Raw genomic sequence first — 18,640 nt, forward strand, 5'->3', positions numbered from 1 at the left:
GCGGAGGTCTGGGCGTCGGGAAGTGCAGTCAGGGTGGACTGTGTGCGTTCGCTCAGTCCCTCACTCAGCAGATGTCCACTGAGCACCTGCTGGGGACACAGAAGTGGACACAATGGACAGAAAAAGGACTGGGGTCCCTGCAGTCGAGCTGGGGGGTTGAGTGAAGGTAGATAAGGGCAAGCACATGTTAGCCTCAAGGGGAGTGCCTGGGAGTGTGGGGGCGTTTCTCTAAGTCTGGAGATGACCAGGGTGGGCTCTGAGAAGGCGACGTGCGGGAGAGCCCCGACGGAGGCGGCGTGGCCCGGCGGAGGGGCCGCGTCGGGATGCGGGGTGCTCCCTGAGGTGGCCGACGAGCCGCGCAGAGGCTGTGTCGCCCTGTCCCGCGGGGAGCGGGCGGTGGCAGGACAGGCTTGCAGGCGAGGCCGAGCTGGGCGGCGGGCGGCGGACGGGCGATGGGCGCAGACGCCGTGGGCCTGGGAGGCCCGGGCGTGGCCGCTGCCGCAGAGGCGCAGTGACCCATGCCGCGGGCCCGCTGACCCGCCGACCCACCGACCCGCCCGCCTCCTCTCCGCAGGGAGTTCAGGCGCAAGAGCAACATCACCTTCAATGACAACGACACGGTGTCCTTCGTCGAGTACCGCAGCTTCCAGTTCCAGCCTGACAAGTCCAATGGCCTGGAGAGCGACTACATCGTCATGCCCAACATCCTGGTGCTGGTGAGGCTGCCCCGCCGCCCCGCCCACACCCGCTGCCCTGCCCCCCGTCCCCGTGCCCGCCCCGTGCAGCGCTGACCCTTTGCGGGGCCAGCCTGTGGCTCACGGCTCCACTTAGCCCGGTGAGTTTCCCACACGTCCACCCGTCTCTGGCTTGGGGGTCCTGGCCAAAATTGTTGTCCTTCCCTTAGCAAGCTACAAGTCTGAAATTTCCAAAAGGAGGTACTAACGGGGGGCCGAGCGTCACGCCCCAGGCCGTGTCTTTGTGTCATTGTGGGGAGGCGTGAGCAGGGTCTCTGTTCTGTGCCGGTGAGGGTCAGCGATAGCTGGATTGACTACTTGCCATGTGTGTCGGGGTCCCCGGGACCACCCCCCAGGGCCGCTGATGGGCCAGGAGGGTTCACCGGATTCGGGACAGGGTCCTACTCACGTGTCACAGTGGAAGGAGACGATACAGGACACAGCCCGCAAAGGGCAAGGCACAGGCGGCAGAGACCAGGCCCGGCTCCGAGTCCTCTCCCAGGAGAGTAGCACAGGACATGCTCATTCCCCCAGCTGCAAGTTGTGACAGCACACGCGACACACATGATAACACACGTGAAGTGCCGTCTACCAGGGAAGCCTGTTAGAGGCTCAGCGCCTAGGGTGTTTATCTGGAGCTGGTCACCTAGGCACCCTCCGCCTGGCACCCAAACTCCAGACTGGCCACAGGGAAGTGAGTGGTCAGCAGAAACCACGCTGTTCATACAAACAGCCCGGATGCAGTTGGCTTCTCTTATCAGGGAATGAAGGGCACATTCCCGAACTGCAAGTTCCCAGATGCCAGCCAGGGCCAGCCTGGGGCCCGCCGTGCTCACATTTTCTGCTCACACTCTGTGTTAGGATTTAATGGTCCAAGGGTTTGTGTATTTTACCTCGTTCATGTGTCCGCAATCCGGTGGGGGCAGGTCTGTCACTTTCTCCCTTTCTAGAGGAGGAAAACCGAAGGCCAGAGCAGTTAACCGACTTACCCCAGGTCACTCAGCGAGTGAGTGGGAGATTAGGGGTCTGAACACACAGAGTTTGGGTCGGGAGCCCCTCTCCGTTGCACTCAGCCCTCCACCTGATCTGTCGTCTACCTAGTCGGCCATCATTGGGCCTTTGCTCTGGGCCTGGCCCGGGACAGTGCTCTGGACCAGGAGTGGACTCGTTTCGGAGTCTACTGGATAGACAGGACGGAAGCAGCTCACACAAATGCAGCCTGAAGCCTTGCAGCCACGTCCCTCAGAGCGAGACAGGCACGTTTTGACAGTGAAGTCCCTTTCCCCCAGCGATCGGGTTGGCAAACGCTGCAGATAACAACAGCCAAGGCTCTGGAGTGTTGCTGGAAACAAGTGTCTTATTATCAGTCGTAAAGAGTGAGCTGTTGGAAGATAGTGACTTTCAACATACATCGCACATGCCTTCGATCTGAGTGATTTCATGTGTAAAAATTTGACCTCTCGATAGAATAACATATATGGGCAAAGACGTTTGTATTCGAGGATGTTCATTTTGGATCCATTTCGGTGTTGTCAGAGGAAACGTCTAGTAGAAACTACCTAAATGTGCGTCATGCGGGATTCCATCATGATCGTCGGCTGTAGGCAGGCAATGGCATCGTATACAGCCAGCAAAAGGAGGCGGGGGTCGCAGACAAGGGAATAATATACAGCCAGCAAAAGGGCTGTAGGGAGTGGCACAGTTGGAGGATCTGTGTTTGGGGGAGAGATGGTAAGGGAATAGAGTACAGTCTCCGTTAAGAGTCTTTGGGTCTCACGGTGACAGGAGAAGGTGCTCCAAACTCGCATAAGCAAAACGGGAATGGGTGGGCTCATGTTACTGAAGGGCAGGGGTTGTGCTGCTTGAGGTGCAGCTCGACCCAGGGTGCAGACAGCATTGCCCAGATCTGTGTTGGTTTTATGGTCTAGCGGACTGGCCCCTCGGGCTGACTACAGCCCTCCACATCCCAAGTTCAAGGCCAGCAGTGTGACCTCCCCTCTCTACCCCCCCAGCCCTAGCAGATCATTTCCTTGGGGCTTGTTGGTTCTGACTGAGCCACATACACATTTTCAGACCAATCACTATAGCTAGAGAAGGAAAGTTTCTGATTGGCCAGGTATGAGCTACAGGATGGGGAGCGGGGTTGGACTTAGTATGAAATCAAGAGCCACATGGTCCTATTACCAGAGGATCAGGAATGGTTCTGGATGCCCCAGGTGCCCCCTGTGTCCACTGCAGGGGCCTTGCTCGGCCCGAACGTTTCTCTGGCTAGGTTCCTTGCTTCGAGGCCTGGCTTCCAGTCCATGGGGATGGGCTGAATCTGTCCAGCCTCTAACCCAGGCTGCGTCCTTGCCCTGCAGGGTGCATCGGTGATGATGGAGGATAAGCCCATGAGCCTGAAGCTGATCATGACCTTGATTTTCACCACCTTTAACGAGCGTGCTTTCATGAACCGCACCGTGGGCGAGATCATGTGGGGCTACGAGGACCCCCTCGTGCAGCTCATCAACAAGTACTTCCCAAACATGTTCCCTTTCAAGGGCAAGTTCGGGCTGTTTGCCGAGGTGAGTACGGCCCAGTAAGAAGCCAGGGCCTGTGTCTTGTCCTCCGTTGACACATCCTAGAAACCAGTTGCCAGCTTACTTTTGGAGTTGGCCGGGGGCACCAGGGACTGTGGGTATAGATGACATAAAACCTAACTCATACTGGCTTAAGTAAAATAGAGAATTTCTTGGCTCATATAACTGCAAACTCTAAGGACGGATTCAGGTGCGGCTTGATCCAGGCCCAAAGGACATGATTGCGGCCGGACTTAGACAATTGGCACCTGTGGCTGGAGGAAGGGAGCATGGCCGCTGCGCAGGCCGAGTACGAATGTGACTCTAGCACTACTCTTCAGTCGCCTGAGTTTTCTTAATCTCGACCCCTGGTAACCTGGTAGGTTTAGCATTCTTAGGGCGCGTTTCCATACTCAAGATTACCACACGGTCCCAGATAGCTGCGACAGCAGGGGTCCCCAACCCCCGTTAGGAACCCGGCCGCAGAGCAGGAGGTGAGCGGCGCGTGAGCGAAGCTTCATCCGCGTCTGCAGCCGCTCCCCGGTGCCAGCGTCCCCCCCTCAGCTCCGCCTCAGGTCATCGGACGTTGGATCCTCGTAGGAGCACCGGCTATCACATCTACTTTCCAGGCAGCACGGAAGGCAGGAAGAAGTGGGGGTTGGGGGGGAAGGTAGGGAAGTTGAGGGCAAAACAGCGTGTCCCAGCTGTCTCCCTCTTCGGGGTGGAGAAACCAGTTTCCACTTAACTTTCCAATGGCAGAACTTGGTCATGCGGCCACACCCAGCTGCAAGAGAAGCTGCAAAGTGCAGCCTTTCAGCTGGTGAGTTGATGCCCTGAGGAAGGTTTGGGCTCCGTCATGAACAAGGTGGAGAATGGGCTTTGGGTAGTAACTAGCAGTCTCCGACGCACTTACTCTATTCGAATTATTATTTAAGTATCCCTTTGAGTACACATTTATCAGTGATGACAATAATAAAAATCAGGACTAGCGTTCTGAGCTCTCGCTGTGTCCCAGGCCCCATGCTTAGCAGTTTTATTCATTAACTCTTCTAATAATCCCAGCGCCTCCGTAGTGGTTCCTGTCAGCATCCCCTCGTGACGGCTGCACTGTGGGCTCAGGAAGCTCTGAATGACCAGGTGACATGACCCACAAAGCATTAAAAGCCAGAGCAGGGCTTGGAATCCATAATCGATTTAGCCATGCGGCCAGTAAACAGCCCTTAGCGGGTCCCTAACTCGTGCTGCACCTTGCACTCCTGAGAGGTAAAACGGCGCTTCTAGATTTTACTCAGTAGCCACCATTTTTTTATATGCTTCGCACGTCTTTGCTCTGAGTTAGAAACTTGCTTCTAGGAAACATCCTCAGACGACCAGGGCCCGGGGCTTACTGTCTTCAACACGTTCAACAAACATTGGGTCCCGTATTTGTTAGGACAGGCCAGGTTTGCTGTGTAACGTGCAGCCCCAGAATCTCTGGTTTAACACGGCGAAAGTTTACTTCTTGCTCGTATGCAGTGTGGGTGATAACCAGGGCGGCCCCCTGCTCTTTGTGGTCTCTTGGGGACCCAGCCGAGGGAGGCTCCAGCTGGAGACACACTCCCACGGCCACTCCAGCAGTGGCAGAAAGTGTGGCAGCGTGTGCGTCACCAGCACTCAAAGCTTCTGCTCGGAAATGACATGCCCCTTCTGCTGCTTTTTCATGGATCGAGGAGGTCACATGGCCAGGCCCTATTTTAAGTGTGTGCTGTGGGGGGTGACCCAACCAGCTACCTGATAGGAGAACCAGAGGCGGGAAGGGAAGGTGGACACTTTCCAGGAGGGATGCTGTGATCAGGAGAGTGTAGTGTGCCTCCTAGGAAGCCGCCAGGCCCTGCCCGCCTCGACCCCCCGGCACCGGGCATGTGCCTGAACGGGGGTTTGACGGCCGCCACCAGACCCTTTTGCCCAGCCCGAGGCTTAAAGATGCTGTTCTCTGCCCGGTCCACAGTTCAACAACTCCGATTCCGGGCTCTTCACCGTGTTCACGGGAATCAAAAACTTCAGCCGGATTCACCTCGTGGACAAGTGGAACGGGGTCAGCAAGGTAAGAGCAGGACGCAGTGGTGGGGGCCCCCCCCGCCACCAGCCCACGCACCTTCTTCCTCTTAAAGTTGGAGGGCAGCCCCGTCTGAGAGGGAGAACACTCTGCGAAGGGGACATTTTACCTGTGGTTAAGGCTCGGCCAGCTCTTGGTTCCGGGGTGTGGGTGGATGGGTGTGGCATGGAGACCATACTTATTTAGCACCTGGTGTATACTAAGCACTGACGTTTCAAAGACGTTTCAAAAATATGACACTGATGATGTAACCGTCCATTGCATTAGAAGATGATACCGAGTAAAAGAAATAAAATTACATCAGAAACAGGAAGACATTCACATTTTAAAAAATGGAATGGCAGAGACAGACAGACAGTGCACTTTATCCGCCCCCAGCCACCCAGCTTCGCCCCAGCCCGGACCGCAGAGGCGTTATCGACGCGTCCTTGCCGTCTGCGTGTGTCCGTGTGCACGCCTGCGTGCGCGCACGGAACCATGGGGTTTTCTGCTTTGCGCATCGTGAAGTCGTGCCGAGTGCATTGTTTCGCACCTTGCCTTTCTCACGGACGCGGGCTTTCCTCGTTATGCACGACCGCGGTCGGGCACTGACGTGGCTGGTGTCCGCCAAACGCTCAGCCTGGCCGTCGGCGCGTACACCTGCGGGCTGGGCACCAGCCGGCTCCACCAGTGCCCAGGGCGACAGGCGCCGTCTGTAATTGGTAATGCCCGGTGCTAATGGTGGCTATTAGAGTTCTCTTTAGCTCGTTTTTTCAGTATAAAAGTAAACACGCACAAGCGATTTAAAACGTCCTGGTTGCACAGAGGGGAGGAAGGGAGAAGTCTGTCTTTTTCGGTCCAGGCCTCGCTCCCCAGAGGCAGCTACTGCCTTGAGCTCTCCGATCATGTCACGTGGGGTGTCAGCTCCTGACTGTATCTGGCCTGAGGGAGTGTCTGGTGACTTCCTCTCTGAGAGGTGAGGATGTCAGCGTCCCACCTCCCGCCGTGCTTCTCGGAGCTGAGGGCGATAGGCCCGTTTTGTAGATGGAGGAATCTTAGCCCTCAGCCAAGTCGCACATTCCAGGGCCGTAGTCAGGGAGCAGGGAGCCGCAGTCGGCCCCCTCCGGCCGGCACTCTGCACGGCCTGTTCCCCTCGCACCGTGCGAGGCTGTCTCTCCCGGGGGACTGGCGTCTGCCCAAAAACAGCATCGGGAACGAGCGGTGGCATCGACCCCAGGGCACACGGGCCGTGAAGCCGCAGCCCGACAGCAGGTTCCTTCGGAGGCCCGGCCGTCCTAAGCGGCTGTGTCTCTCTGCTCCCCGCAGGTCAACTACTGGCATTCGGATCAGTGCAACATGATTAATGGAACTTCCGGGCAAATGTGGGCGCCATTTATGACTCCCGAATCCTCGCTGGAATTCTACAGCCCCGAGGCCTGCCGGTAATCGCTCGGGCGCGGGATCCCGGGCCTCCCGGGCGCGGAGGTCAGCTTCGTGGATGCTCGCGGCCCGAACGGGGGCTTTTGCCGTCCACTTGGGAAGAGTTTCAGCCCCTTGTGTGTTTGCTCGTCCCCGGCGCCCTCTTGAATGCTCTCTGGTTGCACCACGAAGAGTCAAACTCCAGCTGCTGATGCTTTTGCAAGGCCCGGAGAGGCTTCTGGCAGCTGCTGGGCGTGGGTACAGGTGGTGCCAGCAGCCTCTCTGGGCTGCACAGTAGGTGACGGACACCCTGTGGTGTCGGTCCGGCTGGATGCTGAGACGTCTGGATGCCTCTCCCACGGCCCCTTCCGTCTCCAGAGCTGCAGCCCCGGTCTGTTTGCGGCTGCACAAGTCCAGTGGCACCGACGGGGGGTCCTGGGCCGAGGGGATCCTGGGCCGAGGGGATCCTGGGCGCCGCCCTGCCCTCCGTTCCATGCAGGCGGCCTCGTCCCTGGGGAGTTCGCGCGTGTGAACTGCGCCTCCTCGGCCTCCCGCAGCGAACCTGTGCGGAGCCCGTCTGTGCCGGGTGCCGGGGACGCGGCCGTGATGAGACGGGCCCAGTCCCTGTCTCCCAAGAGATTAAGTCCTTGCGGGGGACTCGGAAACGTACCCACAGGAGCGTCGGGGCGGGAAGAGCTGTGCCCTGTAGGTGTCGCCTGTTAAAATTAGACACTTCGGCCGAGAGAAAAACTGCGAGAAAAGGGTCGAGTCGTCCACGTCCCCGTCCTTCACCTGTGCGGGTTGTCTCCCCCCTGCCCCGCCCGCTCGGTCGCCGCCCCCCCGCCCGCTCCTCTCCCCAGGGGCCGCTTTTCCCGGGACGACGCCACCCAACAGAGATAAAATAATCGTCCCCTTCACGATTTCACATTCTCTGGTGGCCACGTTAAAAAAAGCAACGAGAAATAAGTGAAGTTCATTTTAGCGATACGTCTGTGTGACACGGTGTAGCCACATTCTATCGTTTTCGGCGTAAATAATGCAGAATACTACTGAAAAAATGCTTTACGTGTTTTTCTGGCGTCCAGTCGTAGAAACCTGTGTTTTATGTCGAGGGCGCATCCGCGTGTGGACTCACCCCATGTCGGGCTCTAGAGCCACGTGTGCGGCGGCTCCCGTGGACAGCACGGGGCAGCACAGTTCTCGTCCGAAGTCCACGTTCAAATGCAGACGTGCCTTCGGAACCGCAGGAGGGTGAACGGGTGACGGGGGGTAGGGCGTGGGGTGCGGTGTGGCCGCCTGCAGACGTGATAGCTGAACCCGAGGGGAACGATAAATGCCCAGGTTTTATTTCAAAAACCTGATGTGTGAGGACTTGAGGGACAAACATTCCAGGCAGAGGGAGCAGCGGATACACAGGCCCGGGGCGCAGGAAGGGCTGGGCAGGGGCTGGGCCCCATGGGCACCTAATTATAGATCAGACCGGAAGTGGTTGCAGTCGTTCAGTGGAGATGCAACGCAGTGTCTTCTTGTTTAAAGCTCCATGATGGTGGCTGGACCCCAGCGGGTGTCAGCGCAGGTGGGGGAGGTGGCTCAGTGGGGGCCACCCTCGCGGGACCCGGTCGCAGCCACCATGTTCTGGGTGTCACCCTCCACCTTGTCGGTCCCCGCAGGTCCATGAAGCTCATATACGAGGAAGAGGGGACGTTTGAAGGCATCCCCACCTATCGCTTCAAGGCCCCCAACACCTTGTTTGCCAACGGGACCGTCTACCCTCCCAACGAGGGCTTCTGCCCATGCCTGGAGTCCGGGATCCAGAACGTCAGCACCTGCAGGTTCAGTACGTGTCACCTGGACGGGGGAGGCGGGGCACGGCAGGGCGGCGGGCTGGTCTGTCCCATGCTTCCTGCTTCACCCCGTTTCACCTTGGTCTCTGTACCCTCGATAATCCCATTAGGCCAGAGATAATGAGGGCTGCGGAGAGATAACATGAAAAAAGCCCTGTGTTTGTAAGTTACCGTCCTAATAAATCCCCACAAACAGAAGTCACGGTCCTAGCTCTGCGCTCAGAACTGCCGTGTCACACCTCCAAGCCCGTCCCTGCGGTCACGTCTCCTCCTCTGACTGCCCCACTTCTCTCTTTCAGCGTAAGGGCCCCGGACACCATGCTGGGCCCACCGGGCAGTCTCGGCCACGCTCTCCCTGTTTTAAGGCGGTGGATTAGCAGCCTAAATCCCCTTGGGCACAGAGCCTCACTTCTTCACGGGGTCCGGGGACTAGGCCGGGAGAGCATTACCCTGCCTCCCACACGTGACATGCAGCGTGAGAGCGAGGCTTCGTGGGAAGGGCCCTTCCCCCCATCTTGGGAGGAAGAGAGGCCGGCAGCCGTCCGCTCGGCCCGTGGGATCTTGTGTGGTGGTGTGCGACCGTGGGATCTTGTGTGGCGGTGCGGTGTGCGACCGTGGGATCTTGTGTGGCGGTGCCTGACCGCGAGGTCGGGCGTGATGGTTGTGCTGGCACAGCGGCCTCTGGCTTCGGCGATGTTTCCCAGTGCCAGTCTCCCAAGACGCCCCCGCCTCAGCCGGGCACCTGGGTGTCAGCTCCGTTCCCCTCCTCACCCTCGTCCGCTGACTCAGCGAGCCCAGTCGGCTCTGCCTCCGAATGAAACCCCCAGCCCTCCTTCTCTCCCACGCCCCCTGCCAGCCGCCTCACGGTCCAGGGCCCGGTCCGCAGCTCGCCAGTGGGCCCTGCTGTCACATTGCTGTCCCCCCTACATATGCTCTGTTCCCAGACTCCAGCACAGTCACCACCGGCCTCGTGTGGCTGTTTAAATCAAAATCGATTTGAATGAAATCAAATTAAAAAGGCAGTTCCTTCGTCACACTGGCCATGCTTCAAATGGCCACCACCCACATGTGCCACGTGTGTATGGGGTGGCTAGCACAGAAGGAACACGGCCGCCATCGTAGACAGCTCTGTGGGACACTGTTCCCGAGACCTTTCAAAAACATGGATTGCTGCACGATTCTGCGTCCGATGTCTACACGTCCCCGAGCGAAGCCCTCGCGTGGCCTCGGTCCCCTGCAGGGTCTGGCCTCTGCCGGCCTCTCTGGCATCATCTCTTCCCATCCTGCTCCCTTGAGCCGCACGGCCTCGTCTTAGCACATCTGCCAAAAGAACTTCAGCAGTGGGAGGGAATTTTAAAATATTTACGTAAGTTAAGGTTTTGTTTTCATTATGTTGACATAAACATGTATATAGGGAGCTGCTCAAATGGCCTGTGCAGTTTTAAATCCCACAAAGTGACCACAGCCATGTGATCAGCACCCTCGTCAAGAAACAGAAGAGTATGGGCCCCAGACTCCCCCGCGTCCCCTCCCAGTCACTGGCCTGACTTCCGGACCACACTTTGCCTGCCATTGGTCTCATGTGAGTGGTTCAGAAAGCGTGGCCTCTGCGTCTGTCACCTTCCGGCCCCTTTGACCCAGTGTCGCACTGGCGAGGTCCGACCCGCTGCCGTGGGTCGTTGGTGCCCTCGCTGCTGCCCCGTCTCCCATCCTGGGAACACAGCTCGACTCCCTTTCGCCTGCTCACGGGCGTCTGAGCTCCTGGTTTTTTGAACATTATCCTGGTGCTGCTAGGAACGTGCTCCCCACATCTTCTGTCGTAGCTGTTTCTGTATCTCTGTGGCATTTAATCCGAAGATAAGAAATAGCCACATATCTCCCTTTCCAGGCCTTGAAAATTCTTTGGACCCAGAGAACTCTCTCCCTTCAGACCTCTGTGCTGTGCAAGGGCCTCGGACTTGCCCCATAGAGTCTTCACTGTGATGATTTCGGGCAATCGGGTCTAGTTAAATGTGCCATAAAGCTATAAATTAATTAACACTTAATTACCGGGCGAGTTTCTCTCAGTCCGTTTGGAAATAAAATAGAAAGAAACGCACGCTATTGAACAACCACGTGGGCTCACTGTCTGGAGCCAGGGCAGGTGAGGGCACCTCGGCTCAGCCCTGTCTCCACCTGGCCGTGGAGGTGTGGCCGAAGGGCTGGTTTGAGATTCGCCCCCTTCAGGGGCTGGCATGGTGCCCGCCTCCCTGACCGAGGGCCTCAGAGTTTCGTCACCTGTAAAATGGGGTCCTCACGTCTGCTCTGATGGTCTGCTTTCACGGTGGAGGTGGGAGGATGGGAAGGGAATTTTCCGAGTGGTGGGACATTGTCCCCACGGGCGCTCAAGGTGACTTCAAAGGTGCAAGGAGGCAGCTTTAAATTACATCGACTTACACAGCACACAGCGAGAGAGGGCTTCTGTTCCCTAGACTCTTTCTGTCCCTCTGATTACCTCCAAGAGGAAGCCTCGGTCGGTGCCGAGAGGCTGTGAACGCCTTTCCAACACTCATCCCGTCTCTTTGTAACAGAGAAAGAGCAGGTCTCAGGGTCAAAGCCTTGTGCGGGCAATGGTGTCTAGTTAGAATGAATGTACAGCATTCATTGGCTTCTGTTGTATTTATTCCTATATTTCCTTTCTAATTTTGGCAGGTGTTTGCCAGTTATGGCTCAGATGTAAAACCCAGATATAAAGCCGCTTCCCAGTATAGCTATTTCAGTGAAGCAGTGGCAGTTGGTTCAGAGAAGCGCGTTATATGACGGTGCGTGGGGGGCGGAGGCGGGGGGGACGGATAACCGTATGTGGCAAAACGGAAGAAGTACTCGGAGGACCGAATTCACATTATTGAGGCGATGATTGACTCTGGGAGAAATGAAGTCAGACGTCGATAAATGGCCAGGTTTTATTTCAAACCAGTGCTTGGCTTTGCAAAGAAAAGCAGAAAGCATCCAGACATTCGAGGTTGCCAGACACAGACGCAAACACTGGCCTGGCAGCGGACGGGCTGTCGGTTTCGGGGGAGGGGACCTCGTGAATCTTCTTTGTTTTCTCATTCTTCCTTATTGAGGTGAAAGTCAGGTAAAACAAAATGAACCGTTTTGAAGTATACAGTCTAGTGACGTTCAGCACCTTCACGAAGTTGCGTAGCCACCATTTCTGTGTCGTTCCTGACCATCCTCGCCACTGCCAAAGCGGACCCCGTCCCCATCAGCAGCCACCCCCCTCTGCGCCTCTGCAGCCCCTGCCACCCCCGGCCTGCCTTCTGCCCGTGATCTCCCTGTTCTGGGTCCTCGTGAGTGTTTGTAAGCTCAGGCTTTTCCTCGTTAACGCGTCGTACGCTGTCCTGAGCACGCGAGGATGCGCTGGTGATGGCCTTGCGCGGAGACCTCACGCGAGATCTGACTTCACGTTTCTGGGTGTGAATTTCTCACTCAGAGGGTCCCTGTTCACACACGCTGGCGTCCATCCGGCTGACCGGCTGCTGGGAGAGAAGCGGAGCGGGTGTGTCTCCTCCCTTCCTGTGGACGTTCGGGAGCCCTGGCCGCGGGTGTGCACACCTGAGCCTCTCTGCTCGCCACTGTGTTGCCTGCCGAAGACAGTCCAGGCCGCTTGGCTTGGTGATCAAGACGCCCCTCCTCCCACCCAAGTTCAAATCTGGTCTCGACTTACCTGCCTACCCTCAACTCCCATGACTCCCCTCCCCGCACCGCCTGCTCCGTCTGTGCTTCCCCACCTCCTGCATTTGCTTCCGCCATCCCGTGCACCTGGAGCGCCGGGCCCGGACCTCGGCCTGGCATCTTCTCTTCCTTCCTCTCATCTCTCCTGCCAGAACCAGCATTTCCTGCATTACTATTCCTCTGGCACAGAGTTTGTCCCTTGCTGGCTTCCAGTGCCCAGTGCCTCTTGGACGCTTGGTAAACGTGACTGAACCAAGGAATTTTCTCTGTCTAGTTATTGTTATTTGCATCTTGTCATCATCACGGGGCGCCCCGGAGGCAGCGGCTGCGTCTTATCGTCTGCGCATCCCTGCGTCTGCCTCGGGGCCTGGCATGAAGCCGCAGGATGTGCCAACGTGTTCTCCCTTCTCTGCCTTCTAGATGCACCCTTGTTTCTCTCCCATCCTCACTTCTACAATGCTGACCCCGTCCTGGCAGAGGCAGTGCTCGGCCTCAACCCCAACGAGAAAGACCATTCGTTGTTCCTGGACATCCACCCGGTGAGCCCCTGCCTGCCAGACTGTGGGGGGAGAGGGGGTTTCTGATCGGTGCACGCTCGTCCCCGCCAGGTACTGAGCTATTGCAGGGAGGGATGGGAAGCCTGGCTTTCTTTGGCATTGGTAGCTTCTAGATAACAAGCCATCAAAGGTCCTACTTTGCCTTCAGACTCCACAGTTCAAGGACTTTGTTATCTCTTTATAAGGGAGTTATCATTATTAAAGGCTCATAAGACAGTAAATTAATTAGGAATTATCAGCCTGCAGATTGGCCAGAGGTAGAGCTCTGGCTGTGCCAACATGCCATAAAGATCTCTAGGTACCAGTGAGAGCCCGGATTATCTTGCAGATAACTTGGGTTCTGGGGAATTTGTCCCATGTGACGTTCTATCTACCGGGAGGGTATCAGGCCTGCACAGTGGCCCTCCCTAGGGTGCGTCCTTAGCCAGTTCCCTCTTCTCTGCAAGATGTGCTCATGTGGCGTTTGCCACTGATTCGAACGTTCTGTGGGTTTCTGTCTCCTGGCACTAGCTAGATGCTTTCGCGTGGGTCAACCCATTGAATTTTCACAGCAATCTGGGAGGTGGCATAGCTGCCCCGTCTTACAGGTGGGGAACTGCAGTCCACATAGGTTACGTGACGTAACTAGTAAGTGGGATCGTTGGCCCCATAAGAGAGAGGTCTGCCCTGTCTTGTTAATTGCTAAAATTCTAGCAGTCAGCCCCGAGGTGCTAGTATCTCACTAAACACGAGTTTGATAAGCGGTTGAGAGTGAGTATGGGATAGAGCTAAATTCAGACGCAGCTTTTCCAGCACCAAGACTTCCCATGCTCACTACGTGACGTCCAGTATTAATACGTAGCTAGTATAGATGGATTATGTTGACATTCCTTAAGTTGACGTGAATTCGTACTAACATATTGCGCGTCTTCTATGAAATTCATTCTTTGCTGTTAAAAATACTAAAACTTTTCCTTACTGTCTTAACGTTTTAACCAGTTTTTATGAAAGGCTTTGGTTATAAAACTAACAGAGGGTCATGCACTTTCTCTTAGTTCCTTTGTTTCACGCCTCCCCCTCTGCTGGCTTCGGGGGAATTCCAGCAAGAGCACGACCTCTCCCCTGCTCGCCCTGACCCCACGCTGGGGAACAGGCAGTGAAGTCTGGGGTGCTGGGGGTGCACACAGATGTTTTGCAGCAGCCACATAGCTGGCCTCTGCTCTCCAGGCGGGCAAGGCAGGCAGGGAGACCAAGTGGCCTTTCATCTTCTTGTTGTCGTCTTGGGCACTTTGCACAGGGTGATCATGGGATCGGCCTGCCGCCTGCGGAAGCTTCTCCCATGGTGGCCGCTTTTCCGCTCCTGACTCTGGGGGAGGGCGTGGCGACAGGAGTGGGCTCCCGGGGCCGTGATCCTGTGCCCTGACGTGCAGAGTTTGTGTGCAAAGAGGTGTCCTGATAGCAGCTGGAGGAACAAGCCAGGGAGCAGGGCAGTGGCCGGAGTGGAGACTCCGGGACAGCGAATCTGTTCTCGAAAGTGCAGTAGGGCGGCAGGTCGTGTGGGGTCCCCAGGGCCACTCCAAGTTGGATGATTTGCCAGGAGGACTGGCAGGACTCAGCATGTGGTCACACTCAGGTCGAGACAATTTCCGGCCGAGGGACACGACCAGCAGCCGAGCTGTGACAGCACGTAACGTGTCATCTGCCAAGGAAGCTCCTTAGGGACTCAGTGCCCCAGGTGTTTATCAGGGGCTGGTCACATAGGCACCCACTGAAATCCCAGACGCCCTGCTGGAAAGCAGGTGGTCTGCACAGACAGTCCAGGCGCAGTGAGTCCCTCCTCAGGGACGGGGCGCTAGGGGCCCTCTGGGAATTCAAGTTCCCGGATGCCAGCAGGGACTGGCCTGGCCAGCCTGCTTTCGCAAGGAGGGCAGCCTCGGCCTGCGGTGTGGACGCTTTTCCGTACACGGGTGACCTCGCTGCTATCCCGCCAGGTTCTCAAGTTCAAACTCTCAAGTTCAAAGGGAGAACGGCCTTTGGCCTGCTCCCCTGTGCCACTGAGGCCCGGAGGCAGTCAGAATGCGGGCTTTCCCTGACGCAGACATTCGTGGCCTGGGTGTGGCGGGCTTGCAGACCTCATTCTGCCCTTGCATGAACCCCGTGGGCGGGCGGGGCACCTCCATCTCACGGACGAGGAAGCAAGCCTGAGCCGAGGAGCAGGGTGGGGGTCCCCGACCTTGGACTGAGCTTCCTTTCCACCGTCATTTTCTGGTCTCGATCCAGAACCGCCTTCCTGATTTGGGTCCTATACAGGTGTCACTTCGGTTATTTATTTATTTTAAAAAACTATCTCATTTAAACAAACAACCAAACAAACTAGATTCTGCCCGAAGGAAGCTTTCTATCACTACCTCAAATTGGAAATTTAAAAATTCTCCAAAAAATAAGATAAAAATAAACACCAGGGAAAAAAATACTGGTTTGGAGACAATCGAGAAGCATTGGGAGTGAATCAGGGAGCCACCATCTCCACGTGCACAGCATGCACACCGTTCTGTGTAATTTGGAGGGTGGAGGGAGGGGCGGTGACCGGAACACCTCGTTCTGCTCGGGGAGCGTCCTCTCAGGAGGGCAGACGGGAAGGGTTAGGATTTTTCCATCCAGGGAGAGGTCTGCTCTCTTGAGGGAGCTCCCTCGAGGTCGAGGACCAAAGAAGCCATTTGGGAAACACAGGTTTACCTTTTGGGGTGTAGCACGAGTAGAGGGGACCCCAGGGCACAGGCAGATGAGCCAGAACGCCCGCCCTCTGGAGCGGACCAGGGAGAGGGGAGTTGGCAGATGTCCCTGGGGCTCCAGGGAGGCCAGGCCCTCACCGAGTGTGTTGTCACAGGTCACGGGCATCCCCATGAACTGCTCTGTGAAGCTGCAGCTAAGCCTGTACATCAAGGCCATCAGGGGCATCGGGTGAGTGGGGCCTGAGCTGGGCTGCGTGCTCGGTCAGGTCGGGTGCCTGGGGCTCCCACCGCGTCCCCACAGTCTGGGGTCTGGGGAGGGAGGTGGCCCTCCTGGATGTGCGGTCTGCACCTGTCCCCCGATGGAGTCTCAGCCCTGGGCCAAGGCCCCGTCCGCATCCTGACCTCCTGCCCCAGAATGCCCTTTTCTCTCTCCCAGTCGTCCCCCAGGTCAGTCAGAATCTTCCATCCAAGCCCTTTCCCACGCGACAGCGTGGCAAAAGTCAAACCCTGGCGAACCCAGGTGTCTGGAAGGGAAGCCCAGCAGACACAGCGTTTCTGACCGCGACGGTTCGCCTCACGGGAGTTTTTAAGCACTGTCCTCCTTTTTTGGTTTTTGTCTTTGAATGACAGCTTTATGAAGATGTAGTTCACGTGCTGTAAAGTCAGCCCTTTAAAAATGGACGGGGATGACAGCATGCTCACAGAGTTGAGTGACCACCACCTCGATCAGTTGAGAGCCCTGTCATCAGCCCCACAGAGAAACCCGTCCCCATCAGCAGGCGCACCCCATTTCCCCGGCCTCAGGCAACCCCTGCTCTACTCTCTGTGGCTACGGGTTCGTCCCTGCTGGGCATTTCCTGTAAACGGAATCCCGCGCTCTGTGGGCTTTTGCGACCGGCTTCTTCTCACTCGGCATCACGTTTTCAGGATTCTTCCGTGTTGTAGTTTATGTCAGTGATTCATTCCTTAGGTGACTGTATAACATTCCATTGTGTGGCCAGACCAAGTTTTATTTATCAGCCGGTGGACATTTGGGTCGTTTTGATGTTTTGGCCATCGCGAACGATGCTACTGTGACGATTCACGTAGAAGTTTCTCTGTGGACACACACTCTCATTTCTCTTGGGTAGACACCCAGGGGCAGGATGTCTGGGTCACGTGGGAACCCTGTGTTTAACCACCCGCGGAGCTGCCAGACTGTTGCCCACAGCACCCGCCCCGTTTGCATGCCCACCAGCAGGGCACTGAGGGGTCCAGCTTGACGTCTCCCAGTCTTGGTATAACGTTACGTTTTCACAGCGCGGGGTGAGGGAGTGCCCTGATTCCTTGTTATGTCGATGTCTGTACTTCTTAGCATATTTGAAATAGTTTCATTAAAAGAAAAAATCCCCTGGAAATATTTCTGGGCTGCAAGAATGTGGGCATCTGTTCCATTTTGCAAAAGGGCTCTCGGCTGGAGAGATCGGCCCTGTCACTCCTACCTGGCTTTTCATTGTGCCATGTGGAGGCTGCTCAGAGGTTTGTTCCTGAAGGATTTGCGCCTGGCGAGATGGCGCCGTGTGCACACCTGGTGTCTGTGCCCAGGCTCGACCTCCCGGCCCAGGGAACTTGGCACCCGGTCTGCTCACTGGCAGATGACAGGGCAGCCGGGCTGGCCGGACGGGGCTGGGGCCCGAGGAAGGTGGCCTCATCCTTCGCATTTTCAAAGAAAATGCATTTTTCAAGATCTGGATTTTAACACGTGCTCCTTCCATTTTCACCCGTTAGGAGCAAATTCACATTCTTGATGAAGGCGGCTCGAGCCAGCAGTATGCTTGGATTCTGCCCGTTGTGGGCGTCAAGCTGCTTCCCTGACCTGCCTGGGCTTCTGTGTCCCCGTCTGTCCAGCTGCCAGATGGCTCCTGCCAATTGGAGCAGTGGCCTCAAGGGAGCTGGTCTCACCCGCAGGGCCTAATGCCATCTGGAGGGCCAGCGAGGGATGGGTGTGGGGAAGGTCTCGGGAGGCAGCGGCCGGGCGGGGCAGAGCCGATAAACGGTGGCTCATCCAGGAACTTTGGTGCTGTTTGCTCACAAGATCTTTATCTCGAGATAAAGCGCGCTTTGCATGTAATTTACATAGGTTCTTACAAACGCAGGTAAAAAGGCCAAGGTGAACAGCTCTTTCCCTGTTATTTCTCTGTTTTCTGCGTCCGCCTCTCGCAGGGGAGGCTGCGTAAACTTGTCTCACTGCCCAGTGCTCTGCTTCACGGGCGGCCCCAGAGAGGTCTGGGGATTGTGACTGAAGATCTGGCCTTTTGTGCCGAGTCCGGTCCCCGTCCCCCGAGCGTGTTCCATCTCTGCTCCGTGTAGCTGCGTCCTTCAGCACACCCAAGAACAGGAGACTCTGTGTCCACTGTTTGTGGCATCTAATGTCAGCAGCGATGGCAATAAGCACGGGGCACTTTTTCCCTGCTGGATGTTTTTCTAAGTCCTTTGTACATGTTCCTCCGTCCCCACGGGTGCCCTGTGAGGGATTCCGTTAAATCCCATTTTACAGAGGAGGCGCAGAGAGGGTGAGTGGGCCCCCGAGGTCACACAGCGAGCTAGTGAGAGCGTCAGGTTGCTCCCTTTCCTCAGTCCCGATGGGGCTGTCGCTCAGAGCCCTCCTGCCCGGTGGGCACACGGCCAGCGCTGCCTGCCTGACGGAACGTCTCATGGGCCATCTTGCTCGTTTACAGACAAACGGGGCAGATCAAGCCGGTGGTCCTGCCGCTGCTGTGGTTCGAGGAGGTAAGGCCACCTCCCTCTCCCTGCTCTGGGCACCCCAGTGGGGAGCCAGTGTGGGCATTTGAGGTGGGGGGCCATTAGTGGGGTGGGAGGGAGGCGGGCCCGGGGAGCCGGACTCTTGTGACCCAGAGCGATCTACGAGAACCTCCATGCCCCGCAAGCACTTCGTCAGCTACTCCATTCCGTCGAGAGGTTCACCTGGGGTGGGGAAGGCAGGAGCCGCTGGAACTGCCGGGCTCCAGCCCCGGGGCTTGACAGTG

General features: G+C 57.0%; 1 protein-coding gene across 1 annotated transcript in view; it reads left to right on the forward strand.

The window, feature by feature from the left end:
* Positions 1-240: 240 nt before the first annotated feature.
* Positions 241-18,640, forward strand: part of SCARB1 (scavenger receptor class B member 1) — a 27,257-nt gene continuing 8,857 nt past the window's right edge. The window contains exons 1-9 of the mRNA XM_011381902.1: positions 241-467; positions 575-716; positions 3,095-3,298; positions 5,280-5,375; positions 6,693-6,808; positions 8,456-8,622; positions 12,767-12,885; positions 15,770-15,843; positions 18,332-18,383. Coding sequence (XP_011380204.1) covers positions 241-467; positions 575-716; positions 3,095-3,298; positions 5,280-5,375; positions 6,693-6,808; positions 8,456-8,622; positions 12,767-12,885; positions 15,770-15,843; positions 18,332-18,383 — 1,197 coding nt within the window. The remainder of the gene's footprint in view (positions 468-574; positions 717-3,094; positions 3,299-5,279; positions 5,376-6,692; positions 6,809-8,455; positions 8,623-12,766; positions 12,886-15,769; positions 15,844-18,331; positions 18,384-18,640) is intronic.

Source organism: Pteropus vampyrus, unplaced genomic scaffold (assembly GCF_000151845.1).
Source record: "Pteropus vampyrus isolate Shadow unplaced genomic scaffold, Pvam_2.0 Scaffold456, whole genome shotgun sequence".
NCBI lineage: Eukaryota > Metazoa > Chordata > Mammalia > Chiroptera > Pteropodidae > Pteropus > Pteropus vampyrus.